Below are 22,651 nucleotides of genomic sequence, written 5' to 3'. Positions count from 1 at the left end.
CCATATTAGTTACCAATAGAGATGGCCTTTGTAACATTTATAGGGCCCATATATTTAAAGGTAACTTTATTATTTTACTATCATCTGTATAAACTATAAAGTAAACCGTCACGACCACCATAGATCCGATTACTGCAACAAAAATAAAAAGTTAATCCGTTATGTAATGTAACATACACATTCGTATAATTTTGTATTAAAATATACTGAACACCAGAGGAATGATCAGTGTTTTTTTTAGTTAAAAAGGAATAATCTATGTTAACTATTAAAAACTAATACATGCTCCACAAAAGGGAAATGTAAGAATGTCATCATTAGTACATTAGCTACGGACTGCTCAAGCAGTGACTTCTACATTTTTGTTCCAAGTGCGGAGTGCGGTTGGTCTCGTTGTTGGAGTGGTTGAGATCATGCTCTACCAATCCAACGTTCCGGTGACATTAATGGTCAGGAAATAGCTGATCAGGTGGACGATCTAACTAGTCTACTACGAAAGCGGTTTACTAAGATACTACTATGGTGCCGAAGATACACAATAATAAGCAAATTGTGCGAGAAAATTAAGGAAAAGAAGCAATATGTGGACTAGTTTACTGATCCGTTGGACTAGTTCATGTAAATTATCGGTCAATATTGGTATTATAATAAAATAATGTATGAAGTGAAGAAAAAAAGAAGTCTATAATCAAATCAAGGAGTCATTGGAACAATAAGATGACCCTTTTTGTATTGTTCATCATCTTCTCCTCCGTTTTCATTTAAATGAGAAGGTGACCTCTTTGCACACTCTTCCTTCATTTGCCTGACTTTTCCCAACAAGAATATGTATAGTCCAAAGATTACAACCCCAGATCCGATAACACTACATATATCAAGAAGAACATTCACATTCACATTCAAAAATTCATATGTTCTATTAATATATATTGTTTTGACGTACCTTCCAAGGCAAATTTGACGATGAAGGATCGAGAAATCAAATAGTGTAGCGAATATAAGCCCCACGGGAGTAAAAACAGAAGTAAAGATTGGCCCTCTCTTTCTGATGCACCAAGACGTTCCCACCGTACATATTCCTTGTGCTACCGCTCCCTATTATTAACACGTAACACGTTCATAGTACTTATGGAAAAAAAGACCATCTTATGTTATAATAATAATAAAAATCTTACTGCGTAAACAATGGTGATGATGTCGAGTTTATCTGTGAGGATCCAAGCCCCGATATCTCGAGATTTAATGAGGCTTAGAAGGGCGCATTGGATGGTGCCAATAAAAGATAATACGACAGTACTCGAGTATTGACATGGGTACTTTTCATTCACTTTGGACTGTATCAGCATCCACGACCCGAAACAGCTACTACCCGCAAAGAGAAGTAAGCATCCGACTAACCAATTCTCGGGTTTCATTGCGGGTTTATTGTTCATCAACTGATGAGTTTCTAGTTTTCCATTTTTTGTCAAGGGAACACCTTTGTACGTTGTGAGTAATAAAGCTCCTCCTACGCATATCAAAGTGCCCATCACCATCCCCATAACTGCTTTACTTTTCATGTTTAGATTCTCCACCCTATACCCAAAGAAATGGAAAATATTAAATTTAATTCGTTAAGTTACTTAAAAACTATTAGACATTTAGTTTACCTGAATATTAGAGCCATAACGAATGTAATCGCAGGGGTCATGCTAATAAAAGCACATGCTAACGTAGCCGATGTGTATGATAGCCCCAGTAGGAAGAAATACTGAGTCAAACTTGCCCTAAAATATATTAAAATAACATTTAGCTCAATATAAGAAAAATAATATCTTGATTAGAATAAAAATAATTAGGATACTACAACTACAATACTAAAAAATTATCCTAAGTATTTTATGAAATTAAGTAAAAGTTCATATTTTTCAAAATTCATCAAATAGTCTATACGTAAACTTTAAACTCCAACTTTTTAGAGCCTTGCTAAACACTAACTCATAAAGCCAAAATCTTAAATCATATATAACTCTTATATAAATTCCTAATAATCCCAAAAACTATAATAAAGTGGTTTATTTTCTTAATTTTGAAATGATCAACCTATTTCTTCATTTAGACTATATGTATATCCCCTTGTTATACTGCAAGTGCAACAAGAGAATATAAAGTTCTCAGCGTAAATTAATGAAAGGGGATATTAATTTAAAGTTCTCAGCGTAAATTAATGAAAGAACGAACCCAACAAGAGCACTGAAGAAAAGCTGAACCAAGATGTTGAGCGTAAGTTTCGGTCTTGTTCTCCTAAAAACACACACAATGAATAATTTTTATCATTAATATACAAAACAGTATACATATAAAGAAAAAATTTATACCTTTAACAAAAATAAAATAATAGTGTATAGAGAAATAAGCAAATGAATATAATAGACTAACCGTTCCCAAAAAAATGCGTATGGTGCCAAAAATAAGGTGGAGATAGCGAGACGATATGTTGCGATAACCATATGGTTAACACCACCATCGAGTACCTTTTTAACCAAAGCATTACATAAACCCAGCGCCGAATTAATGATAACCATGATAATCACCGGCGTCCATTTGCCATCGCAGTAACCCATTATCAATTATAAATTGACTGCTACGTTCAGAACTGATCTCCTCTCCTTTTTTTTTTTTTGTTCCTCACCTCTTTCGTTTTTCTCTAAGGTGTACGTATGAATGATTGAAGGAAGAAACTGGTATATATAGAGGTTTTGTTCACAAATCATATTACGAATTTATAATTTAAATGATTATAATTAAAGTAAGATTAAAAACATGAGTCCATCTTATGTTTCTCTTTAGATTGCCACACAAATTTCACTGAATTAGACATATGACATTGACGTAGACAATGGTCGCCATTAATTATAATTGAATTTTAAAAATATTTCTCTTAATTGTTTCCGCTGGCCTATATGCTTTACGCAGTACGTTATTATTTTTACTAAAATGGAACGGTATATATAATCCATTCTATTAGCTATAGGAACAGAACAAACTATAATGGTGTAAGTATTTTCTGACTTTGTTCGCCCTTAAGTTTAATTATTCTGCTTATAAATCTGTACTACTAAAATTTTCAATAAATTACTGTATAAAAAAACATACAAATTTGACTAGGAAATTCATAAAACTTAACTAAAAGAGTCTTAGTTATTTTAAGAACGATATTATAACATTTTATTTTCTTGTTAAACCATAGTGGTGAAGTGGTATAGAATCATTGTCATTGACATTGACACTGTTTTTCTGTTAGTGATTGTACACGTTTGAAACTATTAAAAACTTGAGCTTTTTGTTTTTCATTTTTATTTTGGGCTAAAACTGATTTTGATTGGGCTAAAATTGATTTTTTCCAATGCATATTCATTAAAAAACTTCAAAGCGTGTTTTTAAGGCTTTGATTGGAAAAACATATAAAGAAGTTTTTTTAATTTTATCATCCAATCACATTTATTAGGAGAGCATATAAATGAGCATTTAGAAGCTGCAGATGCTCTCGTATGCTTTCATTTGAAGCATTTTCCAAACATTTACATCTAAAATATTAATATATATTAAAATAATTTTTAATAATTAATTTATTTTGTAAAAATAGAAATTATGATTTTATAAAAGATAAATTTATTTGTTAATATATATGAGAAAGTACTTACTGTTATTATTTAAAACAATATAATAATTTATTTAATACATTAACATATTAATGTGGATATAATGTTTATAATATATATTATTGTTTTATTTTAGTTTAATGTGTTATATTATATATTTTAAAAAGTTATTGAAATTAAAAATGTAAATATAGATATAAACTTTTACAAAAAATTATAATATATAATAATTATTTGTAATTAATGTGTAATATTATAAATATATATAATTAAAAATTATTAAATTACACATTTATATATAACAATTTATAAAATTTATTAAATGTAAAATATATTTTTAAAAAATTATATAGCAATGAGTGATAATTAATTTTTCAATGAAACACATTTAAATTATAATTTTTAATTAATATTATATATTAAATATAAATATAATATCTAATATTAATTAATACCCAAAGGCAATTAAATACCCATCCTCCCACATTGATTAATTTACCATAATCTATTCACCTAAACATAATTTCAAAAAAAAATTGTTTTCTCCAGATCTCCTTTGATCAACCCTATCTTTCCCATACTCCAAAAATGACACGTTCCTCACGACAAATCCCCTTTAAACCACGTGATGTTGCTAAAAACCTGAATGATGAAAACAGGAAAGTACTCTACGAGCAATATCATCTGGAACTGGAAGACAATTCTCGAGTAGACTTGGAAGGATTTCGAGACTTGGTTTCTCATCTGAGTATAAGCTATATTGATGTAGAGTTTGTGAAGCTTTTTAAGCATATAGAAAAAGATGACGATCACTCCATAACGAAGGAGGATTATCTTCAAACTGTTGATGTTCCGCAACCACTTATGGCCTGGAATGCATTGGTTAAGCCAATTGCTCTTGGTACTCAACAGTTTGAAGATACTCCTCCTTCGTTAGGTGAATAGATTATGGTAAATTAATCGATGTGGGAGGATGAGTATTTAATTACTTTTGGGTATTAATTAATATTAGATATTATATTTATATTTAATATATGATATTAATTAAAAAATATAATTTAAATGTGTTTCATTAAAAAAATTAATTATCACTCATTGCTATATAATTTATTAAAAATATATTTTACATTTAATAAATTTTATAAATTGTTATATATAAATGTGTAATTTAATAACTTTTAATTATATATATTTATAATGTTACAAATTAATTACAAATAATTAATATATATTATAATTTTTTATAAAAGTTTATATCTATATTTACATTTTTAATTTCAATAACTTTTTAAAATATATTATAAATGTTATATCCACATTAATATGTTAATGTATTAAATAAATTATTATATTATTTTAAATAATAACATTAAGTACTTTCTCATATATATTATCTTATAACAAATAAATTTATCTTTTATAAAATCATAATTTTCTATTTTTACAAAATAAATTAATTATTTAAAATTATTTTAATATATATTAATATTTTAGAGTTAAATGCTTGAAAAATACTTGGAAAATGCTTGGAAAATGCTTCAAATGAGAGCATATAGGAAGAGAGCATATGAGAGCATATGCAGCTTCTAAATGCTCCCTTATATGCTCTCCTAATAAATGTTGATTGGATGATAAAATTAAAAAAACTTCTTCATATGTTTTTCCAATCAAGGTCTAAGTAGGTTTAAAAACTACTCCCTCTGTTTCATATTAAGTGTTTATTTTAGACTGAAAATTTTGTTTCAAAATAATTGTCATTTTGTATTTTCAATATAAATGTTTGGTAAATTTTCCAATTTTATCCCTACTAATTTAATGTATTAACCAATAGAAAAAAATTGTATAATATATTGATCAGGGATAAAATAGAAAATTTAATGATTTTTTTAATATGTGTGAGAAATCCTAAAATAACACTTAATATGAAACAGAGGGAGTAATATTTTATTATATATATATATATAATTATATATCAATAAATACAGAAGTAGCTAGATATGTATATTAATTGAATATTACAGTTGGTTAAATTAGACTCAAATTTGCTTTTGTTATTTTTAGTTTATTGGTTTGTCATTATAAATTCTAATTGTCTTTTTTTTGCTTTTCATGTTCATTTTTTTTTTAATCTTTATACATGTGTATGTGTTTCTTTTAATTCCCCATTGATTGATATATGTATGTTGGCTTTAATCTTCTTTTTCGAAAGCAATAAGGAAAGATAAAGTGAGAATGAGATAAAGCTTTTATTTCTATCAGGATCTATACCTAGTCCGCCAATTTGTTTTCTTCGAAAGATAAGGGACTTTTTATCAAAAGATAATGAAAACACAATTTGCATCCTTAAATAAATTTAAAAGAAAAACTGAAATCGATTGAGATTGAAAGGTTATGAATCAGACTGCAGATCAAAGCCAACAAACCAAAATTCAAAATAAATACTACGACGTGGGCGACGATCATATCAATGTCGTGCGACCATGTAATTGTGTGACTGTGGTTAAGGCTCTGTAATTGCTAAGCGTTAAGGCTAGCTAGATCGTATCTACTATTTTGAAAGTTTATAACTGTGATCATTGAGCAATGGACGTACTAATCATCGGCCTAACCCTGGCCCAACATTTTCGGGCCGTTCAGTTCGGTTAAGGAGGGAAGCTTTATTTATAGTGTTTGAAATTTGTGGTAAATTATTGATTGGCATTTTAATTATAATTTACTTTTTAAATTTTAACTGATTTTCTTTTTGTGCTACTACAGATTCATATGCATATTATCTCTTGTCTTTAAATTTTAAATTTTGAAAAAGTAAATTGTTAGATATGGGATCCAACAATGCCCAAATAGACAATGATATTCTTTAGCTATTATTGTTGCATCTCTACTGCTTTTACTCTTTTTTTTTTCTTTGGTTACATATTTAAGTAAAATGTGCCAAACATTAAAATTTAACTTAAAACTGTAGCTAGCTAGTATATATGGGCACTTTAGAAAAGCAACATAATGACAAAAACTATTTCGAGCTAAACCTCTTTCTTATCCGAACAAACGTATCAATCCAACGAGCCGTTACAATGAGTTTATCTTTAATTTCTTGGAGTCACACCCTTGAGTGAATAAAGTCTTATAATTCAGAGCTGATCAATGACACTTATCACGATTATGTGATAGCAACTTCCCCTCACACATCAAACGGGCAATTTAGTATCCTTATCATTTGTTATCACATGGTCTTCGCTTTCAATGTTCTCACTGGAAGTGGTCAATGTCTTCGAAACAGACTGATCTATCTCACTCTTCTTTCCCCAAAGAAACACGTAGAGACCCGTTATAGTCACTACGGATCCAAGTATGCTGCATATTTTTGTTTCATCACAAATAAGTAAATATAAGGATATCAGTGCATGCATGGACCGACCTTTGGTTATATTATATGTAGAGTATATTATATGATATGATTTGAGAATAAACCTGCCGAGGTATAAAGGAGAGCGTAAGATGAGGAAATCGAATAACGTAGCGGCAACCAGACTGACGGGGGCGAATGTTGACACGAAAACTGCTCCTGTCATTTTTATTGACCATGACGTTACAACTGTCGACATCGCTTGTCCCACTATTCCCTGATTATTTTTCATCAATTCATCAACTCCTCGATCGTGTTTTTTTAACATAATAACCTCACCGAACATTTCATCAGTATTTTAAAGCTTACCTTATACACTCCATAATATTTTTCGGCTTTTATGCTTATGTACCTAATTAAAAGAAAAAGAATAAAAGACTTACAGCGTAAAGGATGATGAAAATGACAAATTTATCTTCGACGATCCAATCTTCGACTTCTCTACTCTTATAAAGACTCAAAATGGCACATTGAAATGCTGCGAAGACTGACATGAGACAAGTGCTTGAGTATTTATTGCCAGGATATTTTAAGCATAATTTTCCTTGATACAACATCCATAGAGATAACAACACTGTTCCAATGATCAGATAAAGACAGCCTAGAAGCCAGTTCTTTGTTTGGTCGTGACCATCGTTATGTAACGTGTTCTTGTTCTTTTGAAGAATTCCTGGATGAGAATGATGGTTTGATATCTCCGGGCCTTTGTAAAATGTCAAGAACATTGCTCCCATTATGCAAATTAGGGTTCCCATTACTTTGAGCACACCTGCTTTGCTCTTCAGGTTTTGGGTATTCTCTATCCTGCAAATATTTTTATATAAAAAAGTACGACACAAATTTTGATATAAAATTTTTTTTTTTAAATTTGCTTTTTTGAGTCTTTATAAGAGTAAATAATGTAATTAAATTAGTTGCATACTTGCGTTACCTGAAAACAAGGGCTAACGCAAAGGTGATAGCAGGTAACATGCTAACTAGAGCCATCGAAACAGTTGCTGACGTGTACGATAGTCCAAGCAAAAAGAAAAATTGCATCAAACTTGCCCTGCGTTATTTTTAAGGCCAAAAAAAAAAAAAATAAATAAACGAAACAAAGAGCTTGTAATTAATAAGAGATTACGTGTTAGAAAACACTTATATCCTTTTCTCTCCTTTCTAAAAGTGAATAAAATCAGCAAAAACAGAGGAAATTGCGTAATATATACAAGATTAACAAGTAGTGAAAAGGACAAACCCAAGTAATCCGCTGATGAAGTGTTCGCCCAAAAGCATGAACGTTAGCTTTGGTCTTGTTTTCCTATAACAAACTCATTTAAAGAGCAAGCTTCATTACTTACATATATACAACATAATAAGAACTTATACTATTATATTCATACATACATATATACATGCATGCATACACACACAGTATATAGATATATACACACATAAATATACATATATACATACATATATGAGAGGTTATATATCAGTAATATTACAGCTTAGTATCACCGTGTCTCAAAAACAAAAAAGTGGTGATATATAAATCAACGGAAATACCAACATTACAAACTTAATTTCGATTAGTTCGGACTTTAACAGACGAATTCATGGCACATGACAAAGATGTCGTATTACTAGTTTACTAGTGTAAGATTGACGACAAGTTTAAATTCATGGGTTGTTTACTTAAATATTGACGCATAAAAGAAATCATATATGGAGATTAAGAAGAATTAAGATTATTCAGAATTTAACATACAATGGTAAACATATATGAGAACATATATTTTATTGTTGTAATGGTAACTAAATATAATATTTTAAAGTTAGTTAACATTTCGACTTACGTCTGAAATTGAATCATATACATATATTTTTTTATTAAAAAATACATAGCCAGAGAAATTTGCTTTTAACGATAGTTTCAAATCTGAGTTTTGAAGCCGAACAAGAATCAAAATGCTCTTACCTCTCCCAGATACAAGAAAACGGAACCAAGATTAGAGCAGAAATAGCCATTCTATAAGCACCAAAGATCATATGGTTAACACCAACGTCAAGTACTTTCTTAACGAGAGCATTCACTGATCCCATTGCAACACTTGATATTAACATTACTATCACTGGTGCCCATTGTTCTTCCTTCATCACCCTTCTCTCTCTCTCTCAATTTATTTTTATTTTTTATAAGTTTTGTTTTCTGTAATGTCGAATGTTTTTCTTTGCGTTTGGCAACAACACGCCTTTACATCTACTTATATTTATAATAAAGCTTCTAGAGGTGGTTGCCACATTGGATATCTTTTTCTTGTTACCTTAGTTCAATATCAATAATATTTGAAAGTATAAATTTGATTTTTAAATTATGTCGAAGATATTATAGTTTGGTGGTGGTAGATCATTTTCCAAAGGAAACTTTAAATCAAATCCGGATTCAAGCTCTCAGTTGTACACAGAATGCAATGTAGCTAAGAAACCCAAAAAGTGAGTAAGTTGTGCTTTTAAAGAAACATACAAAGTTAAAACAGCTAATTAGTCTGAGCCTAATATCCCAAAATTGATTAAGAAAATAATCATTTTATCACATTTTATCTATTTTCTAAATATCTCTATCTCAAATATGTTATCTAAAGAGTTAGAATAATTAATAAACTGTAAAAAAAATTATTTACGTGTCAATGCCACATTTTTGAAATTATTTCAGAATAGTTTGTTATGTGAAAATTACACTATAATTAAGCCATTATTAAAAAAAACATAACCTTAAAAATATGCAATTATATCTTAGCAAAAAAGGTAGATTCTTGTAATTAAATGGCACAAAACAAGTTTTTTTTCTTTTTCAAATCTAGCACAACATCTCTAAAATTCTAAAAATAGCATTATATTTTAAAATTGAACTCTAAATATAAAATATTAAATCATATCCCTCAAAATTATACTCTAAATATTAAACTGAGAACCCAAAACTAAAGAAAACTTCTAAAAATTAATTTTAAATATTGTAGTATGTTAAATAGTGCGATTTTGGAAATTTATGGAGTGTATGATATATTTGTCCATAAAATTTGTTTTAGTATTATTTTAAGGTATTTCTCAAAAAAAAAAAAAATGCAATTAAGAGACTTCTATGAAAAAAACTAAAAACAATTGAAATGTAAGTATGTAGCTTCATTTCGATTATTTCTACTAAACAAGTTAATGACTATTGTTGTGTCTAAATTAAAACCATAATTTGGTATGACTTAATCAATGTAGCTATACGTTTTAAAAATACAAGAAAAGTTAATCGATATACTCCATACACAAACATTGTTTGCTTCTTATGTTTGTCTAAATTCCTTGGGGGGTAATAAACGATTATTTGGTGAAAAACAAATTTTAGCATTTTCCGTAATGCGAGACACGCACTTTGCTTCTCACATATGTTCGTGTCATCTACTTCACATTTTCTTTACTTACCTTAATCCACTTTTCTTTTCTTTTTTAAATTGCATAAGTACGTTATTTTTGATCAGCTAATCAAATAATATAATTGTACAGTAAACCAAAACCTCTAGTTACTCCTAATTAGCCCATCGTGATAACAGACCGAATTTGGTTATGATAATTAATAACGTCAACAAACTATTGGACTATTTATTCACTTATTATTGTTTTTTTAGAACCTAACGTTCTGTTATTTATCATTACAGTATCCATGTTCCATGTCCATTGGCGAATTTATGTTAACAAATCATGTTATATATTGCGTGTCAAGCTTCATATTTATTTTGTTGGGTTTCAGTCAAGCTTTATTTAACATCGAAAGAGGTATCATAAAGTGTGATCAAAAAGATATATGTAAAGGTTGAAAATTCCACTACGGCAAGTTTATATTGTTATTTCCATTTCGTTTTTGATGAGTTATTTGATACTGATGTGTCTACAACAAGACCAAAAACTAGACAAAAGTTACACAAATTCCACGTACGTCTGAACCTGTTGGAAAAAGGAATAAAATGATTATCTACAAATCATTTGTCATTCAACGGATAAAAGACATGCTACTACTTTCGATGCAAATCATTTGCCTCGTTAATTCCAGTTTTCAAACTGGTCTAAAGTCCATGGCAGTGGTATGTGTTATAGAAGATCTCTTAGCTATTTCGTCAGTTTCAAATTTAGAATATTTTAGATTTATAAAGTTTAATTGTAGTAAACTAGTAATGTTCCTATTGAATATATGTAAAAAGTTGTAAACCAATGGTAAAATCAAATCTAAACCGGTTTACCTTCTAAATCATATATAATCGGATTTTACTAACCAGTTGATATATTTCTCTACATTTTCCACTAATTCCTTATAAAAAGACATCCTTTAATGTGAAGTGACATTAGTGCAGTGGCAGGAGGTAAGTCCATTTGTCAAAGGCACCATCACACCTGGGATCGAGTCCCGGCTTCTACGAATGTAGGAATTTGACTAATAGACCGGCCAATTGTGGCCTAATGGTTGACAAAAAAAAAAAAAGACATCCTTTAATATTATTTTTTTCCATAAATCATGACCAAATTTAATATAAATTAAAAAAAATATTCTGTAATTATTAGAACAGCAAAAACAAAGCATAACAACTCTGGATTGATCTACGTACGTTTCCAATAGCTATATGCTTGCGATATTGAAGTTGTATACTAATGACATATATTCTACTAGATATGTATAAGAGACAAATTGAGTCCCAAATAGACAACCTGTAACATTCAATTTGCAACACGCAAACTACATTGGAGAATATTCATTCTGTTATGAAGAGTGAATAAATGGGGCTAGCAATCGCAAAACTGTTTCATACTCAAAACAGTTTTTACTCTACGTCGGTTGCAACGTGTCTATGATGAAAATAAAAATAAAATATGAACACTACGCTACGATTAAAATTATTGGAGGAAATACTGAAAATAGATATTGGTATTGATGAGAGAGAGAAGTTGGTTAACTACTGACACCTAAATTCTAATAATGCTTTCATCCCACCATATCTAGGTAAAACCCTAATAATTTTCTTTTAGTAAGAACTAATACGGTTATGCCCAAAGATACAAATAAAATAGTGTAATGAGAGTGACGAATCACCACAAAGTTGTTAAGTCAGTAACCAACAAAAATAAAAGTAAACAACGTAAGAAAAAAAAAAGACTAAACAAAAGAAGAATAGACTAGCTAGTGGGTCGTTGACATTACTCGCTCGCAAGTACAGAGGCTGCACTGGACCATTTACGGATCTAAACGGTACGGCATGCGGTCGAGCTAAAGCCGTTCGAGTATAATCTATCGCTTCAGCAATTTTTTTTTAATGTTATCCTAATCAAGAATTAAAGTTTCTATTCATAGTTGGGATAGTCATCTTCCTTCGTATTAGTGCGTTTTTGTGGTCGGTCAACTATGTTCTGGGATGATGTTCGACGATCCTAGTCGAAATAAGTCTGAGAGCATGGTAAATCGACTACTTTTTAGAAGAGTGATCAATCATCATGACAAGGATCGGGGACATGGTCTGTTTCATGAGTGTGTTTTGTTATAAGAAAATACTTGGAGACTGAGATATAAGTTGGAGATCTGGTACAGTTTGATAATGAAATAATATGAAATTATGAATCACCCACCCAAAAAAATATTGTTAACGTTTTTTTTTTTTTTTTTTTTTGTATAGAAGAGTATAACCTTACCACTGATCAACCTTTTTTTGGTCATTAATTGAAACAACAATACTCAGTAACAACAAAAAAAATTGAAACAGCAAAAAAAATATAAACCATAGAAAAGGAATATAATATATAGCATCACGTACGTAGAGAAAGAATTAGTATCAAATTCTTATACAAATTATACCATTTGTCTCCAGCTTCCTAAGCCTGGAAGGTATGAACCCTTCCACTTTCGAATTTGTTCGGTCAGGAATAGAATAATATTCCACAATTTCGCAGCTTACATGCTCATATATATAGGACACACAAATCTATAGAGCCGTATGTTGGAGATTTATATTGATATAGTAAAATGGGATGTGTTTGCAGCAAGCAATTAGGAGGAACAAGGCATGAAGATATTTCCCTTCTTGCTTCTCAAACCTTTTGTAAGTCTAAGTAATGTCTACTCAATTATCTACCACTCTCGACTCTATATATCCACTTAATTATATATATATACACGACATATGTGTAGTTACTATATATATAGTGCATGGAACGATAATACTATTGCATGAGTTTGTATAGAGTATAATAACATCTTCTTAACTGTTTTGGGTTTGCAGTTAGCGAGGCTGAGGTTGAAGTTTTGCATGAAATGTTCAAGAAACTAACTTCGTGTCTCAGCAACGACAATCTTTTGACAAAAGTTTGAATCCAAACTAAATATTATTAACACAACGTGAAGATTTTTATACTAATTACAGAAAAGGTGTGCTCGTGTAATGTCGATTTGGTTGGCTTTTAATTCAGGAAAAATTTCAATATATCTTGATCAAGGATACCAAGCGGCGCAGTCTTTCAGCAGAGCGGGTAAATTTTCTAATGAGATATTATATACTAATATAAACTTAAGACCTTGTTCATACGTAAAAGTATTCAATTTCATTCTAAAAATCTAATATGAAATATGCAGATATTCGGATTATTCGATATGAGAAACGATGGGACTATAGATTTTGGAGAGTTTGTACACTCTCTCAACATTTTTCATCCAAACTCATCCCACAGAGATAAAGCCATATGTATGTTTTATTCATATATTCCATATTAGAATTTTTCTTTAAAAGTTCATTGTTATATATTGATTACAACCACAGAATTAAGTAATCTGATCACATAAACAGTTGCATTTCGATTGTACGATACTCGTCAGACTGGATTCATCGAACCGGAAGAGGTAAGCAATATTCGTTTAAAAAAACAACAACAAGTATAAGGTAATTTGATTGTTGATAAAAAAAAAAAGGAAGAAGGTAATTTGATTAACTCATGATAAATTATATTTGACGTTTTTCTTCGACTTGGGGAAAATTATAGGTGAAACAGATGATAATAGACGTTCTAGAAGAATCAGAACTTATGCTATCCGAGAGTATCATTGACTCCATCGTGTCAAAGGTAGGTAATGTAACGCTTAGGTTTGTGTGTGGCCGATTTAACATTTTTAGTTATTTACTTGACTTATATTATGGCAAAGGAAGACATTTGAAGAGGCGGATTGGAAAAAAGATGGAAAAATAGACTTGGAAGAATGGGAGACTTTTGTGGCCGCCTATCCTCTGACGCTCAAGAACATGACCATCCCTTTCTTGAAGTAATTCATTTGCTTGGTTTTTCCTGAATATGCAACAAAAAATATAGTTTAGGAAAAGATGAACCATATTCACAATATTTGTAATGCATCTTTCAAGAACCAGCTTCTATACGTGTGTGTGTATTCATAAATTGCATACATAATCTTATATATTTTTCAGTATTTTGTTTGTTTGTTCTTTTTAAAGGTAATTTATTTGAAATCTAAGATATTTATTCATACTTTTTTCCCTTTTCTTTTTCAGGGACATACCAAGGAATTTCCCAACCTTTTTCCGGTAAATAAGATTTAGCGTGTTCAACGCGTTATAAATTCTTTAATTAAGAAATATTTTAATTCAATAATCACATAGGTTATTTAGAAGAAAAAAAAAGGAAAAAAGAAGGTTATATCGTATAAACATGTTAAACTTAAAAAAAAAAAAACAAAAAAAGGTCATTGGTTTTTTAACCACAAAACTAAAGATGTGATATGGAAAGGTAAAATCAGAGATCGGGTCGTGAAGACAAAAGGAGTTTTGAAAAAAAGAAAAGAAAAAGAGGGTCCCAATAAAAAGAACAAACTTGTGGACACTCGAGGAAAATGGGAACGCAGAGATTTGAACATGTCATAAGTTGCCAAAAAGAAAGAGAAAAAATGGACGTGACATAACAATTAACAATCTAAATTTTGAATAATATTAATTCATCAAATTCACGATAACTATAAAAGATGGGCTTGAGAAGAACAGTTACTTTTTAAAACGAACGCTCATTCAAAAACATTGAAATTGTGAAGCACAATATAATAAAGTTTTAACTTATTTTCGGAAGACTCGTAACAAAATTAAAATCAAAAATATCATTGAATAGGAAGATTGCAAAACATAAGACGAATTGTTATATTTTATTATATATATATATGACTAAAATGATAAAACCAAATGAGTGAGATACTGCATGAAGATGCCATATGTCTGACCAACACGATGAGCTGTTGTCGATGAACTCACCATATGCCAAGATACGTTATTACCGACAACACATTTTGTATTGTCAAATGTCATTAATTAATTATATCCACAGATCTAATAACAAAAATAAATATCATAATTAGAGTTATAAATACTGTAATTATAATTTCTGGCTTATGCCTATTGATTTTATTATTATTACACCAGACTCAACAGTTTAGTCGAGACGACGACGAGACTCAAACACTAACATTTTAGAAGCAAAAAAAGAAAAAAAAAAAAGATTACATAATTCTAATTTCTCTTAACAACATTTCAAACTTAAACAAAAAAAACACACAATGATTAATAGAAATAAAACACATTTATAAGATAAAACTAAACTTTTAGACATCAACTTTACAAGTTGAAGGAGCGAGAAGAGGAACTTGTCCGTTAGAAGATCGAGTAAATCTCAACCACACATCACACGTGGCATAAAATCCATACCGTCCAGTCTTAATCGCACCAGCTTTCCAACGTAGCCTCCCTAAAACCACCACCCTCATCAAAACGACGCCGTAAGCTTCATCACTCTTCAAACCGTTAGCCACCTCCGGCGAAACCGGTACACCGTTACCGCCCATCACCGGAGCTATCACCACCGTAGATTTATGTCCCAAACGCAACGGAGGAAGCGGAAGCGGCGGCGTTATGATCTGATTTTTGTACGTCACGTACATGGAGAGCTTGTCGTAGTAAATGGCGACTCTCCGGTTAGGGTTTCTCGCCAAAACGCTGAACTGAACAGAGGTTGTGATCAACGGCGGCGCCGTGAAGTTGAGGTCGTAGATGGCGGCTCCGACGACGGTGAGACGTGGTTTGTGTGGACGGTAGACGAGCCAGAGGATCAAAGCGATGATACCTAGTAAGACGAGGATGGTGAAGATCGCACCGCAGATTGCACGGCGAGCGTGTCCGCCACCCCCTCCGCCTTCTTTTGAGTAAGATTCCGGCGTGGAAGAAGCGGAGGGAGCATTTTTGTGTTCTGCTTTGGCTGCTGCATGCTCTGCTTTTGCTTCTCCTTCTCCCATGGCTATATATATGTGTTTGTGTATGTATAGGTTTTTGCGTATATATATAGATATACGAGAATCAGAGGATTTAGAGTTTGGTGAAGACTGAAGAGACTTCACTAAGTTGCAGGAAGAGAAGAAGATAAGTAGATGTAAGCTTTTGTCTTGATTTGTTTCTTTTTCTTTTTTCTTTTTGTAAGTTAATAAAGAACACTCTTCTAGAGTACATTTTATTAATTGTTTATAACTTAGAAAGCTTGGAGTCGTAATTATGTGTTCGTGTTACTTTTAAGATGCTAATCTATTTTTGTAAAGGAGCCGTAAAATTTGATCTGGTTAAGTAAGATTTATGGGATTTGGTTTACTGTTTACATTAAGGTTTTGATAATATATTGATACAGAAAGAAGTACTTTCGAAAGAATCCAAATCTCGGTGCAACCGTTCACGTGACGGATCTGATGAATCAATTTTTATTTATTTAAATGTGAATGAATCTATGTGGCTACTACACAGTACATACTATTTATACGATTGACTTTTTTGGTGACTACTATGGTATTTGTGCAATGTGATAACTATAACTTTTTTGTCCATGTGTTAATCAGAATGTAAAAAAACTATACTATAATAAGGTTGCGGTTTGTGAAAGGTATGTAATGTTGCATTGCGTGCCATATTATTTGTATTTTCGTTCGGTTGCTGTGGCTATGAGTTTTAGTATGTTATTGGAGCTAAGTAATTTTCCCAATGAAGCTACCATACCTCACAATTATTTTTATCAACTGTAGTTTAGAATAAAGTCATTAACTACATCTATCTATCGAAGGTACAGTAAATGAATTGGGTACCACAAGATTTGAAAAAATATTTCATAGGTAGGTTTACAAAAGTACAACAGGCTTTTTTTTTTTTTTGTGTGTCCACATCTCCAACAATATTCCTCAACAATTCCATATAATTAAAAACAAAATACGGTACATAAAACGTATAGTATATTGTTTTTACTTTTTTTTTTGTTAGTAAACATCCAAAATACAAAATTATCACATATAAATTAAAAGACACTAACCGAGGCACCGCACCGACATAGTCACCGACAGAGATAAGTCCTAGAGTCTGCTGCTGCTACTACCTTCTCTTTCTTTATTGGGCCTATATTAACCCCCCATTAATAAATGTGAGTCAATTATTAAAGCCCATTATTAATTGGGCTTGCATAATTTTTGCCTAAATCTTCGATTTCTGCTAGACTGAATCATCATCTCTCATTTCTAACGGCCGATTTATTAAAAAACCCCGACCAAATGCTTCGCCGGCCGATCTACGACTGCTCCGCCGCTGCTCGCTACCTGACTCCTCCGTCGTTGACGTTTTCACGTTTTCTATTATCTTCTTCAACTGAACACGAAGCTCGAGAGCCGATGGTATCGAATCGGAACCCTAAATCTCCAATCGGATCTCCGACTCGGGTACAAAAGCTCATAGCTTCGCAATCGGATCCTCTCCTCGCCAAAGAGATTTTCGATTACGCTTCACAGCAGCCTAATTTTCGCCATTCTCAATCTTCTCATCTCATCCTCATCCTCAAACTCGGCCGTTCTCGATACTTCAGTCTCATCGACGATGTTCTCGCCAAGCACAGATCGAGTGGATACCCAGTGACCGGAGAACTCTTCACATATCTGATCAAAGTCTACGCAGAAGCGAAGTTACCGGAGAAAGTTTTAAGTACGTTTTACAAAATGTTGGAGTTCAATTTCACGCCGCAGCCAAGACATCTGAATCGGATCCTAGAGGTTCTCGTAAGCCATCATAGGGGTTACCTTCGGAAAGCGTTTGAGCTATTCAAGAGTTCGCGTCTTCACGGAGTGATGCCTAACACGAGAAGTTACAACATTTTGATGCACGCTTTTTGTTTGAATGATGATTTGAGCATTGCATACCAACTGTTTGGTAAAATGCTTGAGAGAGATGTTGTCCCTGATGTGGAGTCTTATAAGATTCTGATACAAGGGTTTTCTAGGAAAGGACAAGTGAATGGTGCTATGGAATTATTGGAAGATATGTTGAATAAAGGTTTCGTGCCTGATAGGTTGAGTTACACAACATTGTTGAACAGTTTGTGTAGGAAGACGCAGCTTAGAGAGGCTTATAAGCTTCTATGTAGGATGAAGTTAAAAGGTTGTAATCCCGATATTGTTCATTACAACACGATGATTCTCGGCTTTTGTAGAGAAGGTCGTGCTATGGATGCTAGGAAAGTTCTTGATGATATGTCTGGTAACGGCTGCTGCGCGCCTAATCTGATTTCGTATAGGACATTGATTGGAGGACTCTGTGATCAAGGGATGTATGATGAAGGGAACAAGTATCTCATAGAGATGATATCGAAAGGGTTTTCTCCTCATTTTTCGATTTCGAATAGTTTGGTAAAAGGGTTTTGCAGCTCCGGGAAAGTCGAAGAAGCTTGTGATGTTGTAGAGGTTGTGATTAAGAACGGAGAAACATTGCATTCAGACACTTGGGGGATGATAATTCCATTAATCTGTAAAGAAGATGAGTCGGAGAAGATCAAACACTTTCTTGAAGATGCTACTAAAGAAGAGATAGGAGGCGGTGATACCAGAATCGTCGATGCGGGTGTCGGATTAGGATCTTACCTCTCTAGTAAGCTACAAATGAAACGCAAAAATGTTAGAGAGAGGAAGAGACATTTTTATAGGTTCCTGAGCTGATGTAGAACGAAAGAAAGTCTCGTGGTGTTCGTTATTGGGCCTGACTTGGGCTTTAACATGAGTTTACTAAGTCCATTTTGCTTCATATCAGATTCAAAGGGACTTCAAATTTTTTTTTTATTTTGTTTTCGCTAAGTGATCAGATCTGAGTCTCGCCGATTACTCAGAAAATCATAAAATGCCGGAGATCGAGCAAGACGATACGGCGGCGGAGACGGTGGATTCCTCCACCGTTAAATTCGGAACACCGGAAGCGTTGGAGTATGTACGATCACTCACTGACGTTGGCGCGATGACGCGACTTCTTCACGAATGTATCGCTTACCAGCGAAGCCTAGACTCAGATCTCGACGCGCTTCTATCGCAGCGTACGGAGCTGGATCGGAGTCTCGTTCAGCTACAGAGATCCGCGGAGATTCTTGATATCGTGAAAGCGGATGCGGATCACATGTTTGGAAATGTTCGATCGACTTGTGATCTGGCGGATCAGGTCAGTGGGAAGGTGCGAGAGCTCGATCTCGCTCAGTCTCGTGTGAATGTTACTCTTTCCCGCATAGACGCGATTGTCGAGCGAGGGAACTGCATCGAAGGCGTGAAGACGGCTTTGGAATCGGAGGATTACGAGTCCGCTGCGAAGTTCGTACAGAGGTTTCTCCAGATCGATTCGCAGTACAAGGATTCGTCTGGTTCTGATCAGAGAGAGCAGCTTCTTGCTTCGAAGAAGCAGCTTGAAGGTATTGTGAATAAGAAGCTCACAGCGGCGATTAACCAGAGAGATCATCCTACAATTTTGAGATTCGTGAGACTGTACTCTCCACTGGGAATGGAGGAAGAAGGTCTACCGATTTACGTTCGTTACTTGAAAGATGTCATTGCGATGAGAGGGAGGATGGAATACGAAAATGTGGTGGAGCTCATGGAGCAAGAAGGAGGAGGACTCGTCGGACAGGTTAATTTCGTTGGGTGCTTAACCAATTTGTTTAAGGACATTGTCATGGCTATAGCAGAAAACGATGAGATCTTGAGGGGTCTTTGTGGAGAGGATGGTGTTGTTTATGCCATCTGTGAATTGCAAGAGGAATGTGATTCAAGAGGTTCGTCCATCTTGAAGAAGTACATGGACTTTAGGAATTTAGCTGGATTGGCGTCTGATATCAACAATTCTCCCAATCTGAATCTTCTCGCTGGTGGTGCGTCTGAAGGACCAGACCCGAGGGAAGTTGAGCTCTATGTGGACGAGATACTGTCCCTGATGCAGTTGGGTGAGGATTATACCGAGTTCATGGTGTCAAAAATCAAGTCTTTGACGTCAGTAGATCCTGAGTTGTTGCCAAGGGCTACAAAGGCATTTAGAAATGGGAATTTTAGCAAAGTGATCCGGGATGTGACTGAATACTATGTGGTACTAGAAGGGTTCTTTATGGTTGAGAACGTGAGGAAAGCTATAAGGATCGATGAGCATGTACCCGACAGCCTTACCACTTCAATGGTGGACGACGTGTTCTATGTTTTGCAGAGTTGCCTGAGGAGATCTATTTCAACGTCAAACATCAGTTCTGTGGTTGCTGTGTTGAGCAATGCCGGTAGCTTGTTGGGAAATGATTACCATGAAGCTTTACAACAGAAAATTAGAGAGCCTAACCTTGGTGCTAGGTTGTTCTTGGGTGGTATCGGTGTGGAAAACACCGGGACTGAGATTGCAACTGCTTTGAACAATATGGACGTGAGCTTCGAATACATTCTCAAACTAAAACATGAAATTGAGGAGCAATGTACTGAGGTTAGTACTCATACTTGGTGATTTAGTCAATTAGGAAATTAAAGGATCTCATAGACTAGAATGATGCTTGCTTAGAGGTAATTTAGGCTCTGTTAATCCCATGAAAAACATGTTAATAAGCCTTTGACCTGCGAAACCAGTTCCGTGAATTTTGACTTGCACTCTTGATAATGTTAGGCATATGTGTCTCACTTTCTTTGTCTCGTGTCCGAATCACAGGTGTTTCCTGCACCAACAGATCGAGAGAGGATTAAATCATGTCTATCTGAGTTAGGCGAGTTAAGCAACTCGTTCAAGCAATTACTCAACTCAGGCATGGAACAGCTCGTAGCAACCGTAACACCAAGAATCCGTCCGGTTCTAGACACCGTAGCTACCATAAGCTACGAGTTAACAGAAACTGAGTACGCAGAGAACGAGGTGAATGACCCGTGGGTGCAAAGACTTCTCCACTCGGTCGAAACAAACGCCGCTTGGCTCCAACCACTGATGACATCCAACAACTACGACTCGTTTCTGCATCTCATAATCGATTTCATAGTCAAGAGACTCGAAGTCATAATGATGCAAAAACGGTTTAGCCAACTTGGCGGGCTTCAGCTTGACAGAGACACAAGGGCTTTGGTTAGTCATTTCTCGGGCATGACTCAGAGAACAGTGAGAGATAAGTTTGCTCGATTAACTCAGATGGCGACGATACTGAACTTGGAAAAGGTATCAGAGATTTTGGACTTTTGGGGAGAGAACTCAGGACCCATGACTTGGAGACTCACACCAGCTGAGGTTAGACGGGTTTTGGGTCTCCGGGTCGAGTTTAAACCCGAATCAATTGCTGCTCTCAAGTTGTGATGTTACTTCTTTTGTTTATTTCATTTACAATTTACTTAAAAACCAAAAATTTTTATATAATCTGATTGGTTCAACAAGTATTTAAAATGATTGAAAACATTTTTGTAAAAACAAAATCGGATTTTCAATTTAGCGAAAACGAACATATCTCCATTAAAAACGATCAGCTACAAGAATGGACGCAAGGAAATTAATTAGAGTTTTAGTTACAAAATCTCTTTGGGAGGGAGAAGCAGGGATTATAAATATCTCCATCATCATCAGTTCATCGCATATTCTACTAGTTAATTATAACATCAGTTAATATAATTGATGTTAAGTCATATGTATTTGCTTCAATTATAAATCTTACTATATTGATTGAGAAGTACAACAAATATAAAACTTGTAAAAATTTACATTGTCATGCTATTGATCTTATTACAATTGTCTAAATTTTTTAGTAAGGGTAAAAATATAATTTTAATATTAGACTAAAAAAATATTTTAAATAATTACTAATTTTCAAAAAAAAAATTCTCTCTCTTAATAATTATAAATATCAGTTGTGTTTAATAATGTTGGTAAATAATTATAAAAATCAGTTTGGTTCAACAAGTGTTTTCTCTCTTAATAATTATAAAAATATCATTTATAAGGTTAATTACGATTAAGGCAAAAATTTATTTCAAATACACAAGCATAAAAATTATAAATATCAGTTTTGTTTAAGAATCAAATCTAATCAAAGAATCATGAATCAATTATTATTTTCTCATATTCAATTGAACGTCACCACTTATGTCTTTGTGTTTTTTTTTTCACTTACTCTTTATATTATTTTTCGTTATCTTTATTATCAATTTTGTATGGTAGTTATCATCGTTTACTTCTACCGTCCGCTGTTTTTGTTATAACCTTCTTCTTCCTCTTCT

At 33.0% G+C, this 22,651-nt stretch overlaps 5 protein-coding genes and 1 pseudogene across 7 annotated transcripts; 3 read left to right on the top strand and 3 right to left on the bottom strand.

The window, feature by feature from the left end:
- Positions 1-133: 133 nt before the first annotated feature.
- On the bottom strand, positions 134-2,710 carry LOC104712994 (WAT1-related protein At4g01440-like). Of its 2 annotated transcripts, XM_087479134.1 has the most exons (7): positions 2,419-2,710; positions 2,221-2,283; positions 1,650-1,766; positions 1,176-1,575; positions 944-1,095; positions 712-865; positions 134-329 (listed from the first exon to the last, which is right to left on the bottom strand). In XM_087479134.1, the coding sequence occupies exons 1-7, from the start codon at positions 2,601-2,603 to the stop codon at positions 318-320; spliced, it is 1,083 nt and encodes a 360-aa protein (XP_087335260.1). In that variant the 5' UTR covers positions 2,604-2,710; the 3' UTR covers positions 134-317. The 2 variants fall into 2 exon arrangements, with proteins under 2 accessions (XP_087335260.1, XP_087335254.1); XM_087479128.1 differs by lacking the exon at positions 134-329 and having other exon boundaries at positions 564-865.
- Positions 2,711-6,482: 3,772 nt separating this feature from the next.
- On the bottom strand, positions 6,483-9,382 carry LOC104712983 (WAT1-related protein At4g01430-like). Its single transcript, XM_010430003.3, has 6 exons — positions 9,005-9,382; positions 8,282-8,344; positions 7,976-8,092; positions 7,428-7,848; positions 7,110-7,261; positions 6,483-6,992 (listed from the first exon to the last, which is right to left on the bottom strand). Exons 1-6 carry the CDS (start codon positions 9,181-9,183, stop codon positions 6,827-6,829), a joined length of 1,098 nt encoding a protein of 365 aa, XP_010428305.1. The 5' UTR covers positions 9,184-9,382; the 3' UTR covers positions 6,483-6,826.
- A 3,665-nt stretch (positions 9,383-13,047) lies between these two features.
- Positions 13,048-14,706, top strand: LOC104712975 (calcineurin B-like protein 5). Its single transcript, XM_010429990.2, has 8 exons — positions 13,048-13,154; positions 13,335-13,417; positions 13,522-13,581; positions 13,685-13,793; positions 13,896-13,948; positions 14,089-14,169; positions 14,253-14,365; positions 14,610-14,706. Exons 1-8 carry the CDS (start codon positions 13,079-13,081, stop codon positions 14,644-14,646), a joined length of 612 nt encoding a protein of 203 aa, XP_010428292.1. The 5' UTR covers positions 13,048-13,078; the 3' UTR covers positions 14,647-14,706.
- A 763-nt stretch (positions 14,707-15,469) lies between these two features.
- Positions 15,470-16,680, bottom strand: LOC104712964 (NDR1/HIN1-like protein 12 pseudogene; annotated as a pseudogene). The gene has a single exon (XR_015574973.1). The product of XR_015574973.1 is annotated as an NDR1/HIN1-like protein 12 pseudogene (transcript).
- Positions 16,681-17,598: 918 nt separating this feature from the next.
- On the top strand, positions 17,599-21,853 carry LOC104712954 (conserved oligomeric Golgi complex subunit 4). Its single transcript, XM_010429969.3, has 2 exons — positions 17,599-20,888; positions 21,108-21,853. The coding sequence occupies exons 1-2, from the start codon at positions 19,287-19,289 to the stop codon at positions 21,735-21,737; spliced, it is 2,232 nt and encodes a 743-aa protein (XP_010428271.1). The 5' UTR covers positions 17,599-19,286; the 3' UTR covers positions 21,738-21,853.
- Positions 17,678-19,193, top strand: LOC104712947 (pentatricopeptide repeat-containing protein At4g01400, mitochondrial). Its single transcript, XM_010429956.3, has one exon. It carries the CDS (start codon positions 17,678-17,680, stop codon positions 19,106-19,108), a length of 1,431 nt encoding a protein of 476 aa, XP_010428258.2. The 3' UTR covers positions 19,109-19,193.
- Positions 21,854-22,651: the final 798 nt, after the last annotated feature.

Source organism: Camelina sativa, chromosome 2, assembly GCF_030686135.1.
Source record: "Camelina sativa cultivar CO46 ecotype springtype chromosome 2, ASM3068613v1".
NCBI lineage: Eukaryota > Viridiplantae > Streptophyta > Magnoliopsida > Brassicales > Brassicaceae > Camelina > Camelina sativa.
This window is presented reverse-complemented; position numbering and strand designations above follow the sequence as displayed.